The sequence below is a fragment of the Saccopteryx leptura genome, chromosome 7 (genome assembly GCF_036850995.1).
Source record: "Saccopteryx leptura isolate mSacLep1 chromosome 7, mSacLep1_pri_phased_curated, whole genome shotgun sequence".
In the NCBI taxonomy this organism is placed as follows: Eukaryota; Metazoa; Chordata; class Mammalia; order Chiroptera; family Emballonuridae; genus Saccopteryx; species Saccopteryx leptura.
Genome location: NC_089509.1, coordinates 12,592,669 through 12,615,533, shown reverse-complemented (window position 1 = coordinate 12,615,533; position 22,865 = coordinate 12,592,669). Strand labels below are relative to the sequence as shown.

Below are 22,865 nucleotides of genomic sequence, written 5' to 3'. Positions count from 1 at the left end.
ATTATTTTACACTTTTTAAAATAATTTTATCATTTTCAAACTAATTCTAAATAAATAGTTGGTTTAATCCCTGCATGAATTAGCAATAGTTTGCAGCACAAATTTCATATGCCATTCTGAGATTGTTATATCTCTTCTGTATTATAGAATGAAGAGCCTGTGTTTTCTAGAGATGGCAGCAAATTCTTTATGACAGTTCCTGTTAAGCAAGGGGGCCGTGGAGAATTTCACCACATCGCTATGTTCCTCGTCCAGGTAAGTGCTCCTTCTGTGGTTTGGTTTCATTCATGTTCATGAATCCTGATTCTATAGCATTCTGAATCAACAGTTAATGCCTGAAAGTCCAGCTATATATCATCTCGGGCACACTTTAGGAAAAGAAATCTTCATTCTTAGCCATAATTCAAGCTGTGATTTCCCGCAAAAGAGTCTCAACATTCAAAAAAATTTAGTGAGCTACTACATATGTGTGCTATGAGTTGAGGGCCTTGGAATATAGAATTTAATAAATGAAAAGTTCTTTCAAGGACTGTAAATAATCTAGAGATTTTTGTTATTGTTGTTCATTCAAAAATTTTATATTACCTATTTTGTGCAAGAAAGATTTGCAAGGTATTATAAAAGTTTTAATTACTTGAAGGAACATAAATGTTTATGAAAATTGAATAATTGAATAAAACATGGTATGTCTACACAAGGAAATGTAGTGCAGAGTTATATTCTTATGGACTTTCTGATAAAAAGAGGGCAAAATCTTATTTTTTTCTAAACTTCAAATTAATATTAATATTTTATACAGTTTATCTACTTATAGAAAAAAATCAGTGAATTAACAAGTGGTAGTTTAAATATGACAAGGTTAATAAGTTAATCTCATTGCGACTTACAAATATTCATGAAAAATCAATTTCTTTTAAATTCATATAAATTAATAGTATAGTCTCATAGTTAAAAGACAGTTTATAAAGATAAAGCATTGTGGATGAATTGGAATCTTCTATAAGAGTACAAACCAGCCAAGAATTAATTTCATACCTACAAATATAAATATCAATATGGCAAAAGGTCCTCAAGCAAACTGAATACTTTTATGTTCTTACATCTTCAAGTCTTGTGCATATTCTCAACCTTTTATCATAATATATATATATATATATATATAGTGCAGTTCAGTGTCTTGAATTCTCAAAATCTTGTGTTAATAGCTTAAAATTAAATGCTTTTCCAAGGTCTAGACTAACAAAATAATTATCATTTTAAAGTTTAATTTTAAGAAAAGCTGAAATAAACAATTTGGAACATACACAACTTCCAGAGTAGATATGTAGATTATTTTTCATAGTATATTATTAAGTTTGAAAAATAGGTTGTAGATTAATATATAATGTGATATTATTTATGTTCTAAATAAATTTATGTTATAAATATATTTATATAAGAATAAAAATTATGGTGACTCAATATCCAACCATTAAAAGATTATGTCAGATGGGAGGGAATAAGGAAACATTTTATTTGAACTGGAGTAAGCTTCACTAGCAATATGCTTTACCTGGTTAACTTTTACCAATTACTGGTAATAATAATAATTTTATTATAAATACCAGGGTGATATTTGGCCTAAAAAAATAAATCACACTTTCCAAATCTTACAACTGACTATGACATCTTGAATTTTTTTTTAGCAAGGGATAGAGAGAAATGGGAAGACATTGCAACGAGAAGCATCAACTCGTAGTTGCATCACTTTTTAGTTGTTCACTGATTGATTCTCACATGTGCCTTGACTGGGGGGCTAAAGTCAAGCCAGTGACCTGTAGGCTTAAGCCAATGACCATCCCATGCTCAAGCTGCAACCCTGTGCTCAAACCTGATTAGCCTGTGCTCAAGCTGGCGTCTTCTTTAATTTTTAAATCCCAATATTTTATATGTAAGAAGCTTTCTAAAAGCCCAGGTTGTCAAAATTACATAGAAATTGTGAAAATATTGAGATGTAGTGAAGGATAAGGAAAGATGCATCTTTATACTATATGCAACTCCAAGATACACAACCTAGTTAACAACATATGAAGAGAAATAATGTCTTTTCAAGAGTGTGAAACTGGGGAAGCTGATGATATTGGCATGTAGGAATTGAAATATTTATGCCCCTAACAGAAGTTTCTTTGGAAGTCTTAGGAAGAAATACCTCTGTAGTCCAATCAAACCATGCCGACACTCTGTCTAACTCATTATGTCGGAAATGTTCAGACTACTTCATAGAACAGATGGGTTATTTTTTCTTCTCTATGAAAATTAAAACAAAGATTTCATTGAAGTCAAAACATTTTGATCTATTTTGGTTGCAGTTCAGAGAATTTGTGCTTTGCATCATTGAGAAATAAACATGACTGAGTCATTATTTAGGGATATTTTGGCAATATTGTTAAAATTAATATACTCTGTTAATGAGTCAGAAGTTAATGCTTAGGTGAATACATGTTATTCCTAATTTTACACACACACACGCATGTATGCACAATTTCTGAAAATTGTTTGAATACCCTTCCCTCAATTATTTTAATAGCTAAAAAAAGCTCTTTTTTGAATTGAATTCGATTACCACATTGAATATATTGCATACAATTTGTAAAAGTCTAAACAATATAATCTGAACAAAGTAAAATCAAGCAGTCTTACCACCATGCACTTGCATACTGTCATTCAATTGGTTTACATATTTTAAGTCTTTTTCAAAATAAAAATATATCATTTTCTCTTAAAGATTATAATCAAAGCACATGTCTATATTTGTAACATTTAAAAAATAATTTATGAACATTTCATTGCATTATTTACTTATAATCTTTATATTCAATATTATTCTTAAATGTGATTTTAATGGTTGTTTAAACATTCTATCAAGTAAATATACTATACTATATCTAAATGAATTTATTTAATCATTATTAAATTTTTCTAACATTTTAATATCTTATTTAGATAGAAACATTCTTATACATAAATACTTATTTCTATTTATAATAATTTCCACAAAATATATTTATAGATGCCAAAATATACTTAGACAAAGCATAGTTGTAGATATGCATTTGCTTAGCTTTTGAAATGATGCAGTTTGGCTTTCTAAGTATGTTATAATAATGTACAATCTAAAGAATAATGCATACCAACATTGATGAATTTTGTCCTCTCTTCTTTCTCTTGACATATTAGAAAATTCCACTTAAAATTAATGTGTCCAGAATGTGAGAAATGGCAGGAAGAGAACTTGGCAGTTGGCAGTCAGGAAGACTACCTTGTTGCTTAGCTATAAGTACTTCACATTTAGCTATATTGAGAGCTTTCCAGAATATATTCATAAGTTAGAAGTATCTTACTAAATAAAACTAGTAAAATTTTGCCAACATTTTGCTTTCTTACACAATCAGTAAGTAGATTAAAACCATTAATTAGAGACCAAGGTACAAAATTTCTTTCAGGCTATTTTCACTATACTAAGTGGTGGTTTTCATTACTTTCAATTAAATATGTGTGAGCAGAATTTGTGAGCATTTTATCTACTTTTATATATTTCATAAAGATAATAATAATTAAATTGACTTCAAAAAATCTATATAGCTAAATTAATTGTTCTTCTAAGTATACAATAATAATATCAGTTTATGTAGTTCCTGAATCAAACAATAAATAATCCAAAACTTCTTTAACCTCAAACATTAAACTATTTATTATTTAGGATATTTTCCCACTTTGTTCCCATCCATTGCATTCTTATGTAGATCTCTAATTTCTGAATTTCCTTATCTGAAATGATTGCATGCTACATGCTGCAATGTAGGCCACAGTTAGGAGAAAGGTTTTTTTTTTCTAAGACATGGCCACCTTTATTCTCAAATATGGGATAAGAAAAAATGCTCCAATCTTGCTAAGTGGTTCCTATTCATAAGCATAAGCATTGCCCTGTCATCTTCCCAAATTGTGTTAAGTGAAAAATTATGCATGTTGATAAATCCATAATCCATTCACTTTGTCCATGCAGTACCAAGTTTTGGTCATGATTGCAGACGATTTCACATGAAACAATTTTGAATGACATTATTCATTACAAATACTGTAGAAAATAGCATGCCCCCAGTCCATAATTCTATGCCTAATCAACCCAATACAATTTTTTATTAAATTTCACTGCTGTATCTGATTAGGACATTGTCTGAAAACAATTAGCTCACCTGATTGTGATGACTAGACAATAGATTAAGCATGCTATTTTGAAGCACTACAATATTTTCCTTATCTAGAAGCACTAAAATTTAAACGGAAAATAAGGAATTTGAATGAACTATGTGATGAGATAAATCATATTGTTGTTAAACTTTTATTGATATCAATAAAAATTTGTTTGTAAATATAAATATAAAATTAATATTTAACTTTAGTAAGATAAAATCTGTGCCGATTGAAAGAGGTGAGTCTGATGTCTAACATCACAAATAAAAATACTCTCTGTGTATCCTAGATTTTCAGCCTTTCTTTGGAATGAATGAAATCATTAGTTTCATTGCTGTTTATTGTAAAACTAAAAGTGAAATGTGAGTTCAATTTAAAGTATATTGCCCATTGTCCATATTTAAAATCCACTATGGTTTTATATTCATAATTAGTGTTTCTTTGCAAATACATTAATATAATAAATATTATGGTAGCAAAGAAAGAATTATTTGAAAAAAAATTACTGTGTTTTCCTATTTTGTTAAATTATCTTGCCTGTGGTTGTATATCTGCTGAACGTGGATGGAAAACAAATTGAGGTACATATATCTCTTTATAAAGATTGGTCCATTAATATTTATTTTGAATTTAATGATTATCTACCATATTTGAATTGATATTGAGATTATATACCAGAGTCCAGACCAAACTTAAATGCTTAATTCTATGAAATAATCCCTGTATAATAATGGAAAGTATATTGAGTCTAAGTATAACTATATGACTATAAATAATAGTCAACACCAGGTGAGCAAGGCAGTTACTAATGTTTGAAGTAATTTCTGAAAGCCGTATGGTTGTTAAAATGAATTTCAGCAAGAGTTCTTTTAGTTCTAGACCTGGAAGCATGCAATTTTTATCTTAGATGCCTCACTGAAGTGAGTGCTACACAAATTTTATTCTTGCAAACATTGTTTTCAGACATTTTTAAAGCATTAGATTTTTCTCATGATCACTTTTAATGTAGCCATTCCTCTGTTTAAAACACACACACACACACACACACACACAAATTTCTTGAAAAACAGAAAATGTAATTAATCACAAAATCTGTGAACCAAAAGCATCTCCTGATATGTGCAAATATTGAGTAAGTTTTACTTTTTAACATTTTGAGATACTTTTTATCTTGAAATTGGGCACAAAAGATGCATTGAAACCTTGAGATACTAGAATTAAAAGTAGGATACATAAATGAGTAAACAGAAAAATCCAGCAGGATGTTGTCTTGTGGGAGTTTGATAATGATACAGGTGACTTCCAAACTCCATGCTCCTTTGGGAAGTTCCTGTCTCAGAGAAGTCTCAAAAATTCTGTTTCATCTTTGCATTTATACTTTTATTAAGTAAATATGTGTAAAATGCTATAATACATCAGAAAGTATTTAAAAGTTAAAATAATCATACATTTTTTGTTGACCTTAAACAGCAAGATGTTTAAAGTAAAAAATAGATAATTTAAGGAGATGGCAAAATACAGATTTGTACCATGACATTGAGAACGTTTTGAAGAAAATTTCTAATACTACATTTAGATAGTAGAAAATAAAGTGTCATTTTAATTTCTGCTTCCAGCAGCATAGGAAAATAAATAATATAATAAAACTTTCCAACATCAAAAACACTAGATTTTAGATATGTTTATATCAAAATTTCATTTGAAATATTACTCACTATTGGATTTCATTCTCTGAGGCAATGCAATTGAAGGAAAGATGTGAGACGTGCAATCATAGAATTGAATGATCTAGAAAGCATAGATAAAATAAAGATGTTTGGCAAAGTAAATAATTGGTTCTTAGTAAAAACTAAAAATAAACCTAGTGTCTGTCAAGGTTAATTTAAAAAATGAGCAAGAGCCTGACCTGTGGTGGCGCAGTGGATAAAGCATCGACCTGGAAATGCTGAAGTCGCCGGTTCAAAACCCCGGGCTTACCTGGTCAAGGCACATATGGGAGTTGATGCTTCCAGCTCCTCCCCCTTTCTCTCTCTCCCTCTCTCTCTCCTCTCTAAAAATTAATAAATAAAATTTAAAAAAAAATGAGCAAGATTCCAAAATGTAAGTAATGGGAAGGAGGAAGTATTTATTTTACATTTTAAAGTATTTTTAAAAACACTATGAATAACTAATGTCAACAAACTTGAAAATTTGAATGAAATAGATAAATTCTAGAAAAAAATGACAAATCTGATTTAAGAAACAGATAATCTGAATTGTCTCATAATATAAAGGAAATAGAATCAGTGTTTAAGCATTTCTTCATATCAGATACAGGTAGGTTTTTAAGGCATGTTCTGCCAAATATTCAAGACGCACATACAATTCTCTAGAGATCTATTCAGAAAAGAGGAAAAGATAAAATATTTTTCAATACATTTTATAACTCAGTTATTATCTTGTAACAAAACCAAATAAAGACAGTATGAGACATGACAATTACATATAAACTAAAAACTCATAAACCAAACATTGGCAAATCTAATTTTTCGGTGGATTGAAAAATTTATTGCTATTTTTCACATAGAAGTGCTAAATTGAATAACATTTAAGTATCGATAATATAATTCACAACATTTGCATTTACATGAAAAAATTAGTCATTCTAATAGATACAGAAACAGGATCTAATGAATTCAGTAAAATCCATATTCAAAGTCTTTAGAAATTTAAGAATAAAAGCATTGCCTTTTAGGTGAGGAAGGCAGTCACCAAAAACTTATCTAACATAGAATAAGTTATAGGAAAAAATAACATTCATTTTAAAATATCAACATTGGGACAAGGAATCAAAATAAAATAGGTTGTGCACAAAAACCATAAAATATATGACAGTTTATTTTTAAAATTACTACCTAAGAACAAGAGAAGAAAAACTTGATAGAGCTTTCTCTTAGAATATCATTGCAAAGAGAAATGTGAAAACTAGCAATAGAAATTGAAGACATTCCTAGGGAAAAAAATATTAACTATCAAAATACATAAATGCACTCCTATGGTATCATCTTATGGTGCACTTTGGAGTACTGTTTCTTAGAGTATTATAATAATACTCCTTAGAGATACTGCTCCTTAGAGCGCTAGGAATAGAACTCTTGTGAGCCACCTAATTATTCACCATCCTTACACATCTATATGTTGGAAAACCCAAGATATTGATAAATATCAAAATATGGCAGACAATAGAATACAAACTTAATATATGAGGAAAACAGAAAATAAGAATAAAAAATATTCAATAGATAAATATACTTCCCTCCCCCCACCCCCGACAAACCCCCAAAAAGCTGTGAAATAGAAGAATAAGGTAACATTGTACTCCAAAAAGAATTATGGCTGTGCTGGGTTCAATCCCTAGTCAGGGCACTCAGAAGAAATGACCATCTACTCCTCTTCCCCTCCCTCTCCTCCTTCTCTCTCTCTTCCTCTCTTGCAGCAGTGGCATGATTGTTCTGAGTATCGGCTCTGGGCCCTGAGGATAGCTTGGCTGATTTGAGCATTGGCCCCAGATGGGGGTTGCAGGATGGATCCTGGTCAGGGCACATGTGGGAGTCTATCTCTCTATCTCCCCTCCTCTCACTTAAAAAAATAAAAAATAAATAAAGTAAATTAAAATAAAATGGCAATAAATACAGATCTATCAACAATTATTTTAAATGCAAGTAGATTAATTGATTCATTTAAAAAACATACTGTGGCTGAAAGGATAACAAAACAAGACCCCTATGTATGCTGTCTATAACAGACTCGCTTCAAATCCAAAGACACACACAGACTGAAAGTGAAGGGATGAAAAATGATATTTTGTAAAAATGGAAACTAAAAAAGGAGGATTGGATAGCAGTACTTGTACCAGACAAAATAGATTTTAAAATAAAGGCTATAACCAGAGACAATGAAGAATGCAACAATTCCACTTTTTGGTATCTATCTGAGGAATCCCAAAGCACTAAATGGAAAAGACTTATATATCCCTATGTTCTCTACAGCCTTCTTCACAATAATCAAAATATGGAAGCAACCTAAGTGTCCATCAATAGATGAAAGGATATATATGTATGTATATATATAAATAATTAAATATGACAAAGCCATAAAAACATATGAAATCTTACCATCTACAACAACATAGATAGAACTAAAAGCTACATAGCTAAGTAAAATATTATAATTCAGGCAAGAAAGACAAATACCATCTGATTTCCCTTTTGTGAAATATAAAATCAAAATAAATACAGACTCAGAAATACAGAGAACAGGATGGATGTTGGGGGATGGGTGAAAAAGGTGAAGGGGTTAAGAAGTACAAATTGGTGGTTACAGAATAGTCATGGGGATGTACAGTACGCCATAGAGAAAATAGTCCATAATATTTTAATAACTATGTGTGGTGTCAGATGGGTACTAGATTTATTATAGGTTCATTTCATTACATATATATATGTGTGTGTGTGTGTGTGTCTAAATCACTGGGTTGTATACCTGAAACTAATATAATATTGTATGTCAACTGTAATTGAAAAATGAGAAATTACTTAAAACTACCCATAACCCAATAACAGCAAACCAGAACACAAAAATGTTCGAGAAACAAAAGATAACTTTAGAGGTGGGTAAGAGCATTATTAAAGTTATTAATATAAAGATAACATGTAGAACTAAAATGAAAACCTAACCCCAGATTTTAAAATACTTTAAAAATTATTAAAAGCCTGCCTAGGGAAACAACTCATTAAACATAAAGTATACATGATAAATAGAAATATGTTAGTTTTAAAATAGGTATTTGTCAAACCAATAAGTGTAAGTTGGGCTATATTAAATTTTTAACTATATTTTTAGATTAGCTCATGAAACAATACAATTTAGTCTTACGTGCAAAGTACACATATAAAACAAACTGATCCCGAGAGGCTAAAATCTTGTACCAGACAAGAGCGCTTTCATTCACCAAAGTCAGCAGGAGACCCAAAGAAGATACTTCATAATGCTCAAGATAATAAGCTACAAAGAAGATAACACTGGGAAAAATATCCATACCTAGTACCCCAGGTAGTGCAGTAAGCACCTTCACAAAGCATAAATGCACTGAAATTGCTTTAAATCAAATTTTTAAAAGTTAATTTTAGAGGGAGAGGGAGAGAAAAAACATAGATTCATTGTTCTATTTACTAATGTATTCATTGGTTGATTCTTGTATGTGCCTTGACTGGGGATCTAACTGCAATCTTGGTGTATCAAAACAATGCTCTAACCAACTAGGCTACTTGGCCAGGCCTCAAAAACTACTTAAACACATGAAACCTTATTTTGCCATTCTTAGTCCAAATAAGTCAACTGGACAAAAAATTAAATGAAGCTATAAATGTAGCATAATTTATATAAAAACACACTCATGTATATCTGTATATATCCAAATAAGAGGTAATATATAACCTTTTTAAGTGTGTGTAGAATATTGACAAAAGTTGAGTATGCATTAGGTCATCGAATAGGCTCTTTTTATACAAATTACAAATTATATGAAAGCATGCTTTAATCACAATGTAACTAGCTTAGAAATCAGTAATATATTTTTAAATGAGTTTCCAACTAGAAACTTTTAAAAAGTAAATCCAATTAAACAAATTCTTGAAGAATACAACCATTACAAAATGTCCAAAATAACTCTACAAACTTGCAAATGGAAGAATGAAATTAAATGCATTGAATTCCCTATTCAAATAGCCATAAAATTATTAGCAAAAGACCAGCGTAAATAAAAAAGAAACAAATTTGAATCAGAAATGAAGAAGGTTATAAACAGAAAAATGTGGAACTAATAAATAATAAAATGTTTATTTTTTGAAAACACAAATGAATTGGGGCAGGGGAGAAAAACATATGCTAACCCAATGAAGGAAAAAAAGAAGATAAACAAACATACAAAATTAGAAAATAAGGGGGTGGGGGGAGGGGAGGGGCACAAAGAAAACCAGATAGAAGGTGACAGAAGACAATTTGACTTTGGTTGAGGGGTATGCAACATAATCAAATGTCAAAATAATCTGGAGATGTTTTCTCTGAACATATGTACCTTGATTTATCAATGTCACCCCATTAAAATTAATTAAAAAAAATTAGAAAATGGCTAGTGGGAAATAAAACAAAGGACATTTTAATAGATCACAAGAGAATATTTTGCAGAGGTCTCTGCCATTTAATTTGAAATTTTAAATAGTTTCATGAGAAAATACACTTAGCCAAAACTGTCTCCAGGGGAGATAGAGAACTTAAACTGACTAATGGCATAGAAGAAATAGAATGTTACAAAAAACGTCACCACAAAGGAGCACTAAATCCACCTGATTTCATAGGGAAAAGTAACCAGACTTTCAAAGGTAATGCCAACACAATTTAAATTGTCCTACAGCATGGATTTTTTAATATTTGCCTTTTTAAAAATTCAAAGCTAATTATAATAATTGATGAATAGTTTCTTAATATGATCAAACATTTACACCTCAACCAAAAACCAAATTAGTGACATTCCCTTTAAAGTCAGGAACAAAAAGGGTGCATGCTACTTTCTCTACTATGTAATATTATTTTGGAGGTATTAGTCAATTTAAATTCAATAAGCATTAACAGCCAGCCATAAGATTTGGAAAAATACTCAGTGAGATGGCAAGATAAATATTCAGCATACAGAAGTCAGTAGTTTTCATATGTGCAAACAATAACCAAATAGAAGTTATAGTGAAAGGTATAATAATATGGATGTTAAGAAAATCTGTAACGAAAGTTGTGTGCGTTGAGACATGAATAGACAGAGACGAGTGGAGGAGACACATAGTACAGAAGTGGACTGAGGTACACCTGGAAATTTAATATGGAATAAAAATGGCATTTCAAAACCACTGGGGGAAAATGAAAATTTTATAAAATAGTGTTGCTGAAACTGAATATCTGTTAGAAAAAGAAAAGAGTAGTTCCATATTACCACTGTAACTCTAAAATGATCAAAGCTCTAATTTTAAAAAAGTAAAACATTTCATGTCCTCAGAGAAAAACATCAGTAAATTCTTTTTATCTTAGCCTAAACAAAGCCTTTTAAACTATACATCAACACCTAGTAAAAGAATATTTATTAAATCTGATTATGTAAGGGTTAGAAAAAAAATTGGGGGGGAAATAGGACTATAATCAATGTAAACATAAAATGATAACCAAGACAACATGTGTTCACCTTATATCTCACATAAATGGCTAGAAAGCCATAAAGGGCTGTTTACAAATCAATAAGACCAAAACACACACAAAAAGCTGATAGCATAGACAAACATTGACAGAGTTAGTTAAAACAACTATACAAATGGAATGTTACATATATGTTATATTGAATATATATATTATATTTCTATATAATATGTCTACATTTTATATATATATGTGTATATATATATATATATATATATATGATGCTCAACATTTTTTAAAACAAGTGCAAAATAAAATTACACCAACACACTTGTCACAAGTTTCACTGGAAGCCAACTGTGAAATGAAGACTGCAGTACAATTAATACAGAGAAGATCAATGACTTTGGAAAGGAGGGGAAAGAAGCAAGATTGGGGAGAAGTAACCTACAGTGTCATCTGATGAAGGGCTCAGGTGATCTCACAAAATGTTCTGGACTGGGATGACCCTTCAGAAAAGTCCCAAGCTATGGTAAGAAGGCCAGGTTTCTATGCTCCAATATTGAAGAGGCTGTCTTGGGAGTGGGGCTGCCTTTCCAAACAGGTATGAATCTGGGTGAGGCCATTTTACTCAATTTAAGCAATTCCCAAGACTAACAACTGAGGGCCTTCTTCCACTGCTGGCCACTAACAAAGTAGGCCCTTCCTTTCAGAAGGCTGTTCTGGTTGGCACCATTTCTTACCTATCAGATTGGCAAAAATTTAAACACTGAACAAATTCTGTAACATATTTATGGAACAACACATACCTTATATATTGCTGGTAGATGTGCAAAATGATAACTTCCATTATGGAGGACTATATTCTGAAAATATTCTCCTATGCACTAAAGAATAAACACACACATACACAGGGTTAATCACTACAGCATTATTTGACATGTACATTACTGAAGGCTAGTTGAATTAATTATGGTATATCTACACAATGAAAAACCTATGTAATAAAAAGATGGCAGATCTATAATGAATATTGAGCATGTCCCACACTCTCTAGTTTCTATGTATATGTGTAATTAGGCTTATACTTATATTAATAATAATCAAATATTAATTTATAGTTATAAAAATTCCCCCTCAAGAAGAAATATAAATATTTTTATATATTATGATTGAAAATTAGATAAGACCAAGACTTCTGTCAGTACCTAAATGTAAATCAAACTGATCTGAATTTTAGTTGAAGATTTACTACAAACCCAAATACAAGCAATGTATACATACAGAAAGAGAAAGCATGGAAATCTTTTATCTGTCTACCTGTCTACCTACCTACCTACCTATTTACCTATCACCATCTATCTATCTGTATCCTCTGAAAAGTCTCAGAACTAATAACATTAGAGTAACAGTGAACACACCTAACTCCAAATTTTAATATCTAAATACCATAATCCCCATAGACAAAAACTCCTTGGATTAATGATTGATTATAGTTATGAGACAAAGGAAGTAAAAATCTTTTTCGAACATCTTATTGTGCAGAAAACAAAGACATGCTCAAAGCCTAACATAATTATGTTCAAAGAATAGAGGTATTGAATTGAAGGAGTTCCCACTAACCAGATTTTGACAATTCAATTAACTTAAACAATAACAGTAATGGAAAATAATATTTAAAATGTTTTAAGTCTATAGTAATATATGAAGGGAGAGAGAGTTAACATAAGTGAGGAGAAAAAGTAGGGTAAACTATTTTATGGAAGAAAGCTACTTAATATAAAATGGATATTAGAATTAGAAAATCACTTTGAAATAATAATTATTTAGGGAAAGGTCATAAGTGAATGTCAAAACTACTGAGTGAAAAGTTCATGGAGAGAAAGCTGTTTATATACCATACAAGTATTTTTCTTGTTTTAATTATAAGACATGGCAAAAATATACTTTTTTAACAAATGTATCTCACAGTTTTAAAAGTAGCATTGTCATGAGTGGGAAGACCTACTTACTTGCATGCTTCCTCATATGAAACAGAAGAGGTATTCAATCATCTATCATATTCTTGACTAAAATGTTCAGCTAATTTAAATGACAAGAAAGTAAATCCAAAATGCTAGATACTCTCTAACACTGGTTTTTAACTTTTGCCACCTCATGGTATATATAAACTAATTATTAAAATTCTGTGGCACACCCAAAAATATATTTTCTTGCCTATCTGACAGAGAATTGGTATAATTTTGATTCATTAACACTAGACAGTTATTGCTGTGTTGGCTGTTGACGTTATTTTTAATTTGACAGTCTAAGAGGAAAAGAGTTAGTGCCCTTGACTACATAGTCAGGTATTACATGTTTTAAAAATTCTTGTGGCACACTGGTTGAAAATCGTTGTTTTATAAGATCACTGGACCAAGAGGCTAAAACATGGTCAGTGTTGTAGAAATAAAAAAGCTGGGGTTAACTGTCTTACTCTAAAAGAAATGACAAATTAAATTAAATATATAAACCTTGATTGAGTTCCATATTTTAAATATATACATAAATTGCATATATATTTTTATGTGTAACTTTAAATACTATATATGTATATATATGAAGTTATTTGGGTTACTTGGAGAAGTTGTGGAAATAATGTATAGACTGTATATTTAGTGGTAATAATATGAGTATTCGTAGGTGTGATATGCAATTTACCTATAGGAGGAAGTATTTTTTAATTGGTTTTAATTTATTGTGTTTACATAGATTCTAGTGTTGCCCCGAATGAATTCCCCTCCCCCGTATTTCCCTCAACATCTCCTTTGCCCCCCTCCCCATAACGCCCTCCCCCCTTCCCTTTAGGTTTATCCCATTCTGTCATCCCCTTTCCCTCTGTCCTCTTTTCCTCTGGTCCCTTTGATCTCTCCTCTGTCTCAATACCTCTCCTCAGTTCACATTGTTCATTTGATGTCTAAAATGAGTGAGGTCATATGATATTTTTCTTTATCTGCCTGGCTTACTTCACTTAACATAATAGTTTCCATGTCCATCCATGTTGTTGCAAAAGGCAAGATTTCCTTCTTTTTCATGGCCCCATAGTATTTCATTGTATATGTGTACCACTGCCTTTTTTTTTTTCAGAGACAGAGAGAGTCAGAGAGAGGGATAAACAGGCAGAAACGGAGAGATGAGAAGCATCAATCATTAGTTTTTCGTTGCACATTGCGACTCCTTAGTTGTTCATTGATTGCTTTCTCATATGTGCCTTGACCATGGGCCTTCAGCAGACTGAGTAACCCCTTGCTGAAGCCAGCGACCCTGGGTCAAAGCTGGTGAGCTTTTTGATGATGAGCCCATGCTTAAGCTGGCGACCTTGGGGTCTCGAACCTGGGTCCTTCCACATTCCAGTCCAATGCTCTAACCTCTGCACCACTGCCTGGTCAAGCTGTACCACAGCTTTTTAATCCACTCGTCCACCAATGGACACATGGGCTATTTCCAGATCTTTGTTATTGTGAACAATGCTGCCATAAACATGGGGGTGCATTTCTCCTTTTGAAACAGTGCTAGGGTGTTCTTGGGGTATATTCCTAAAAGTGGGATAGCTGGGTCACAAGGCAGTTCAATTTTTAATTTTTTGAGGAATCTCTATACTGTTTTTCCACAGTAGCTGCACCAGTCTGCATTCCCACCTGCAGTGCAGGAGGGTTCCCTTTACTCCACATCATTGCCAGCACTTATTCTGTGTTATTTTGTTAATGAGCGTCATTCTGATTGGTGTAAAGTGATATCTCATTGTGGTTTTAATTTACATTTCTCTAATGATTAGTGATGTTGAACATTTTTTCATATGCCTATTGGCCATCTGAATGTCCTTTTTGGAGAAGTAACTAATTCATTTCTTTTGCCCATTTTTTGATTGGATTGTTTATCTTCCTGATGTTGAGTTTTACAAGTTTGTTATAAATTTTGGATATTAACCCCTTATCAGAAGTATTGTCGAATATGTTCTCGCATTGTATGGTTTGTCTTTTTGTTCTGTTCTTATTGTCTTTAGCTGTGCAAAAACTTTTCATTTTGATATAGTCCCATTTGTTTATCCTGTCTTTTATTTCACTAGCCCATGGAGATAAATCAGCAAATATATTGCTGCGAGAGATGTTGAAGAGCTTACTGCCTATGTTTTCTTCTAAGATGTTTATGGTTTCATGGATTACATTTTATCCATTTTGAGTTCATTTTTGTGAATGGTGTAAGTTGATGGTCTAGTTTCATTTTTTTTGCAGGTAGCTGTCCAATTTTCCCAACACCATTTATTAAAGAGGCTGTCTTTACTCCATTGTATACTCTTACCTCCTTTGTCAAATATCAGTTGTCCAAAAAAGCTGTGGGTTTATTTCTGGGTTCTCTGTTCTGTTACATTGATCTATATGCCTGTTCTTATGCCAGTACAAAGCTGTTTTGAGTACAATGGCCTTGTAGTATAACTTGATATCAGAAAGTGTGATGCCTCCTACTTTATTCTTCGTCTTCAAGATAGCTGAGGCTATTCATGTTCTTTTATGGTTCCATATAAATTTTTGGAATATGTGTTCTATATCTTTGAAGTATGTCATTGGTATTTCAATTGGTATTGCATTGAATTTATAAATTGCTTTGGGTAATATAGACATTTTAATGATGTTTATTCTTCCTAACGATGAGCATGGTTTATGCTTCCACTTGTTTGTATCTTCATTTTTTTTTTCATCAATGTTTTATAATTTTCTGAGTATAAGTCTTTAATTTCCTTGGTTAAATTTACTCCTAGGTACTTTATTTTTTTGGTTGAAATAGTGAAGGGGACTGATTCCTCAATTTCTCTTTTTGACAGTTCATTGCTGGTGTATAAAAATGCCTCTGATTTCTGAGTATCAATTTTGTATCCTGCCACATTGCTGAATTCATTTATCAGGTCCAGTAGTTTTTGGATTGAGATTTGAGGGTTTTCTATATACAATATCATATCATCTGCAAATAATGATAGTTTTACTTCTTCTTTTCCAATTCAGAGACTTTTATTTCTTCTTCTTGTCTGATTGCTATGGCTAGGAATTCCAGAACTATGTTTAATAAGAGTGGTGAAAGGAAGGGGCCACCCCTGCCTTGTTCCTGATATTAAAGAGATTGTTTTTAATTTTGCCCATTGAGTAAGATGTTGGCTGTGGGTTTGTCATAGATGGCCTTTATCATGTTGAGGTATGTTCCCTGTATTCCCACTTTGCTGAGAGTTTTGATCATGAATGGGTGCTGGATTTTATCAAATGCTTTTTCTGCATCTATTGAAATTAGCATGTGGTTTTTCTCCTTCCTTTTGTATATATGATTAATCACATTGATGGATTTGTGAATATTGTATCAGCCTTGCCTCCCCAGAATAAATCCCACTTGATCATGATGTACAATTTTTTTCATATATTGCTGGATCTGGTTTGCTAAAATTTTGTTGAGGATTTTAGCATCTAAATTAATCAGGGTTATTGGCCTATAATTTTCTTTCTTTGTCTTGTCTTTGCCTGGTTTTGCAATCAGAATAATGCTTGCCTCATAAAAGGAACTTGGAAGGCTTCCTTCCTATTGAATTATTTGAAATAGCTTGAGAAGGATAGGAGTTAGTTCTTCTTTGAATATTTGGTAGAATTCACATGTGAAGCCATCTGGCCCTGGGCTTTTGTTTGTTGGGAGTTTTTTGATAACTGTTTCTATCTCATTTGTTGTAATCAGTCTGTTAGGTTTCTGATACTTCCATATTGATTTTAAAAAGATTATATGTTTCAAGAAATTTGTCCAGCTTGACCTGTATTGGTGCAGTGGATAAAGCATTGACCTGGAATGCTGAGGTTGCCAGTTTGAAACCCTGGGCTTGACTGGTCAATGTACATATGGGAGTTGATGCTTCCCACTCCTCCCCCCTTCTCTCTCCCTTTCTCTCTCTCTCTCTCTCTCTAAAAATGAATAAATAAAATCTAAAAAACAAAAAGAAAAAAAGAAATATGTCCATTTCATTTAGGTTGTTTAATTTTATGGGATACAGTTCTTCATAGTATTTTCTTACATTCCTTTTTATTTCTGTTGTGTCAGTTGTTATTTCTCCACTCTCATTTCTAATTATATTTATTTGAGTCCTCTTTCTTTTTTTCTTGGTGAGTCAGGCCCTCTTTGCTGGTATTGCTGGTTCCAGGGGTAATATTCACTTTAGATTTGGGGGTGACTCACTCCAGGGGTTAGGGTGGCTGTCCCTCAAAGTATTTCTCCCTGTGCCTCCTAGATTACACTCTCTTCTTGCTACTCCAGTCCTCTCAACTCTCCCAAAGTCCCAGGTTAGTGGTTGTGAAAGAGGTTTTCTGTGTGGTCCCTTTAAGAAGCATCCTGGGTCTGAGAAATCTGTCTCTTTCTCACAAACAGTATCCTGACTTGGTTCACAGCTAAACACTGTCCATACACTTCTTCTAGGCTCTGGGGCTGCAGGCTGGGGCTTTTTTCCTGGGTCCCAGGACCCTCCTCTTTTCACTAAACTCACTTCCCACCACGTGAGTCCCTCTGGGCCGCCATTCACTCCGGGGAACTGGGCAGCCCTCTCCACGTTTCCGCTTTTCCTACCAGTCTCAGTGTGGCTTCTTCAGTGTTCCTTGGTTGAAGAGTCCTCTTAGTTTTGTCCAAAGTTGGTTTTTCCAGATGATGATTCTTAAAATTAAGTTGTAATTCATTTTGGTTCTGGGAAGTGGTAGTTGGTATGTCTGCCTACTGTATTGCCATCTTGCTGCTCTCTGAGGAAGTATTTTTAATCTTGAGAGATGTATATTAAAAGTATTTAGTGCTGGAATAGCCTGATATTTACTGCTAACCTCCAAATGATTCAGCAAACAAAAAAATAAGGGAGAGCAGATAATGAAAATGTTGAACGATCTAAGTAATCATTGTGTTAATATTTAAGTACTATTCATTCAGCCTTTTTTGTAGCTTTGAATATTTTCTCAATAATAAGAAAACACATGAGATACAGTTTCATACTCATTAGTTTGACAAAAAAATAAATAACATGATGAAATTAACTGTTGATGAGGAATTGAGAAAGACATGGATCAGCAGACACCTGCATTGCTAGTAGATTATAACTTTGGAAAATACTTTGTCACTATGTAGCTAAATAGAAGACATGTATATTCTCTAAGCAATCCCACTTCTTGTTGTTTGTCTCAAGAAAACCCTGCCATGACCAGCAAGAGACATTAATAAAAGTGTTCATAAGCAGCTAACTTTCAAAAGCAACAATTTGGAGCCACTTAAATGTGAAAAAAAACAGGTTAATCCTGCTATGTTTATACAATAGAATACCATATACCAGTGAAAGTAAACTATGGCTACAAGCATCAACCTGGATGAATCTCAGAAACAAAAGCATTGATTGAAAATAGAAAATCTTGTGCCTGACCTGTGGTGGCTCAGTGGATAAAGAGTCAACCTGGAATGCTAAAGTCACTGATTGGAAACGCTGAGCTTGCCTGGTCAAGGCACCTAGGGGATCTGATGCTTCCTGCTCCTTTCCCTTCTCTCTCTCTTTCTTTCTAAAATGAAAAAAAAAAAACACAAAACATAGCAAATCTTTTAGTGATGTAGATGGTATAAAGACTGAAAGTATACAACCTTTAGTATTTATTTGGAATGAAGTTTGTTCTGAAATGTTTAATTTAAGGCTGTACAAACTATTGGCTGTACACAGCTGCCAATAGTTTAGATGAGATTTATCAAAGTCCTGCCTGACCTGTGGTGGCGCAGTGGATAAAGCATCAACCTGGAAACGCTGAGGTTGCCAGTTCAAAACCCTGGACTTGCCTGGTCAAGGCACATATGGGAGTTGATGCTTTCTGCTCCTCCCCCCCACCTCTCTCTCTCTCTCCCCTCTCTATAATGAATAAAAAAAAAAAAATTAAAAAAAAAAAAAAAGATAACCACTATATCAAAGTCCTGTCTGGACCTGTTGCCCAGATGACATCCTATGACCATATGATGCACAGGGGATCTTCACTTAGAGGTCTTCTCAGTGGTTTACCTATAGCATAAGAATAAAGGCACTGTGTTCCCTTGGTCTGTGTTTGTATAAATGTGTGTGCATTATTGAGATGGCAAATACAAAACTGAATGTTAATTGAGAGTTAAAGTGACACAGGCAGTTACTACTTTTGTGTTGACCAGAGAGATTTTTAAAATCAATATATTTTTTTATTTCTATGCAGAGTAAAAGTGAGCAAATTACTGTGCGGCATCTAACCTCAGGAAACTGGGAGGTGATCAAGATCCTGGCATATGATGAAACATCTCAAAAAATGTGAGCATTTTTGGTTCTATAGTCAGATTGGAAGTCAGAGTGGTCAACTGCTATATTTTCTGCCAGATTTATGATTCACCAACTATGATCCTAGTCTGAACAACTTGCCCATGTATCAACCTTTTCCTTAAAGACTCTATCTTTCACCCAGAAACTTACTCAGAGACACACACACACACACACACACACACACAAACACACACACAAACACACATGCACGCACACACGCAGACCAGTTGAGAGAAATCATGAAAAATGGTGGTAATATCTTAAGAAAAAAATATATTTCCCAAGTGAATCAAAATCCTGTCGTCAAATAATAGAAAACCTCTTCTATCTTCTTGACAGTATAAAAGATTGAGTGATAACAGGATGAGGAAACTGATTTGTGCCTGACGCTTGTGTTTTCTTTCCTGGGCAGTTACTTTCTGAGCACCGAGTCTTCTCCCAGAGCGAGGCAGCTGTACAGGTGAGCAGTGCAAGTGTCTCTACACTGGTTTGCTTCTCAGTGGCCAGCTGCACAGCTTAATGATGGGATGGGAAAATAGGGAGGTTTTTTTGACATGACGAGGGAAGAGCTAACTCTGTGAGACAAGACCGAATGCGGTTGATCCAGTCCCTCAGCTCTGACCTTTGTGACCCTCAGGGGTTAGAAGTGGTGTGGAGGTCATCGGGCATTTCCTTTATCTTTTTTTCCTTACTTGCTTTTACAGTTTCAGAATATTTTTTTATTGTTGTTTTTGAGGCTTGCTCTCCTGACTACCCATACCACATGCATGCACATATTTTCTCCCGTGGCCTTTGCTTCTCCTAAGCCTCAGTTTGAATAAGTGCATGAATATTATGCACATATAGTTCTTTTCTGAACAAAAGAGAAGCACTGTAAATGTTTAGTAGATTAAACCAAGTTGGAGTTTCTCCTCCCCCATAGTGTGTACAATTCATTATGTCTTTTATTAAAGCCAGTAATACTTGTTTATTAAAATTAACAATTAATGGGGACTAATTAATTGCCAATTTTTCCAGATTGAAAGTTATATTCATAAAAGGGGCTTCAGGTCATACCTATTTAGTATTAAAATGTCTCCTCACTCAGAAAGCTTTCAGCAAGACCTCACAAGAATGACTTGTTTTTGTCTGGCAAACAACTTACTAGTTCTGGACTTTATATATACTTCCTAATTTCCATTTCATAGTTTTCAAGTGTCAAATGGCCATGGCATATTCTCACGGGAAATTCATCATATTTGAAGAAGTGTCACCACTGATTCTTACCATGTAGCCTAGGCTTTTCTTTGTACGTGTTTAAAGTGCCCTAACTCCAAGTCACCCATATACTCTTATTTATGGATAAGTTGCTTTTATCTGAAGCAAGCCTCTCTTTTTTTTTAACTACTCTTCCAATTTGTCATTTCATATTCCTTGTCTTTTCTTTGAGAGTTTGGAACCCATATTCTCGACCCTAATGACTTCCAAAGGAAGAACAGCTGTTTATTTAAAGACACTGCTTTGTACTTTGGTTTAGAAGTCTTGATTAATGTACTGGTCTCTTTTTTATTTTTTATTTTTGGATACATGAAGCATATCTTTCTTGAAACTTATACAATCATTGATATTAGCAGTTAAGAACAACCCTTTAAGATGTGGAAATACTTGGCCAATGTTTTATTTTGCTCACTTTATATAAGTCTTAAAGGAAAATTAGTGTCAGAAGATTAGACCTGGCCAGGTTAAGCCAATGGAGCTCGTTCAATTGCTCTTCCTTATATTAGCCTAAAATGTGATTTGAATCACAATGACTGCTTAGATTTGTGTGTTTGACTTATCTCTTTAGTAACTAAGGCAGAAAAGTCCATGTGTCTGCGACTAGTGCTAACATAGCAGGCTTTGCTATAAAGATTATGTAGTGCCAATAAATCCCCCTTAAATAGCTCGTCAAATGCCAGTTGGCTTGGCTGTGATATAATGTTAGTGTTTCATCCAGAAAACTCAATCAATGTCTTGTCCAGGCCATAAAAATAATCATTGGCTGACAATTTATGGGATTAGGTACCCCTGTAGAATCAGAACTGCTACCGTATTCAGTGTTACAATATTTTTCTCAAAATTTGCATTTCTTATTTCAATGATTTCATCATAAAAAGAGTGAGAAAATACTGACATAAACCTCTAGAAGACTTGGATCTGAAAAGTTACATGAAGTAGAGGGAGTAAAGGTTTTAAATTTTAGTTATGTCCCTAAATACCTGAGTGTAAATAATCCACATTCTTAATCTGTCTGTGGTGATGGTTGCATGGCATTGTGAATATAATCAATGACTGAACTATATACTTAAAAATGTTTAGAATTTAGAATGGCAAATGTTATGATACACACACACACACACACACACACACACACACACACACTGTAGTGAGGCAACTGGCTAATGTGTTTAAGTGCCTAGTGTGTCTTAATTGCCCTTAGTAGTAAAGGAAAATTTTGGATTGTAATGAGCTCAAGGTGTTTCCAATATGAAACTGTGGCTTTGTGAACTGTCCTTAATTGCTTCTGATGCTTCAGATGCCCCATGGACAGCCCTGGCCCTAGCCCCATGCCTGCAGTACATTGCACATCAAAGTCAGCATGCCTGTGATTTCATTTCCAAATGTGTAGCCTAAATCATGTTTTGTTTCAAAATGAAATTGAGAATATTTTCTCAAATCAACTTTTATTTAAAATATCAACAGTGCTTTGTCAGCACTGATAATTTATGATTCATCTCTATTTTGCAAAATGAATGATTCCAGATATGAAAGTTTAACCTCGGTGATATATCTTAGCCCCTCTGTTTGTAAAATAAAGAGATGGTTGTCTTTCTTTTTACTTATCTCCCTGATGTTTCCAAGTATGTATGACTGTTACCATTACATATATTCCCATATCAAAATAACTTTATAAAATATTTAGTGCAAGTATTTAGTGGGAAAAATTTGGCACTAATATCAAATTCTAATGTTTAGAAAGTTGCATTGAATAAATAATAAGCTTGGTTTTTTTGTGTGACTTGTGAAAATAGTTATTAGA

The 22,865-nt window shown here is 33.0% G+C and overlaps 1 protein-coding gene across 4 annotated transcripts in view; it reads left to right on the top strand.

The window, feature by feature from the left end:
- The window catches only part of DPP10 (dipeptidyl peptidase like 10), a 680,612-nt gene that overhangs the window by 615,248 nt on the left and 42,499 nt on the right, over window positions 1-22,865 (top strand). For all 4 annotated transcript variants that reach the window (XM_066345442.1, XM_066345444.1, XM_066345441.1 and 1 more), the window contains exons 13-15: window positions 148-255; window positions 19,707-19,798; window positions 20,220-20,267. In XM_066345442.1, the coding sequence (XP_066201539.1) occupies window positions 148-255; window positions 19,707-19,798; window positions 20,220-20,267 (248 nt within the window). The remainder of the gene's footprint in view (window positions 1-147; window positions 256-19,706; window positions 19,799-20,219; window positions 20,268-22,865) is intronic.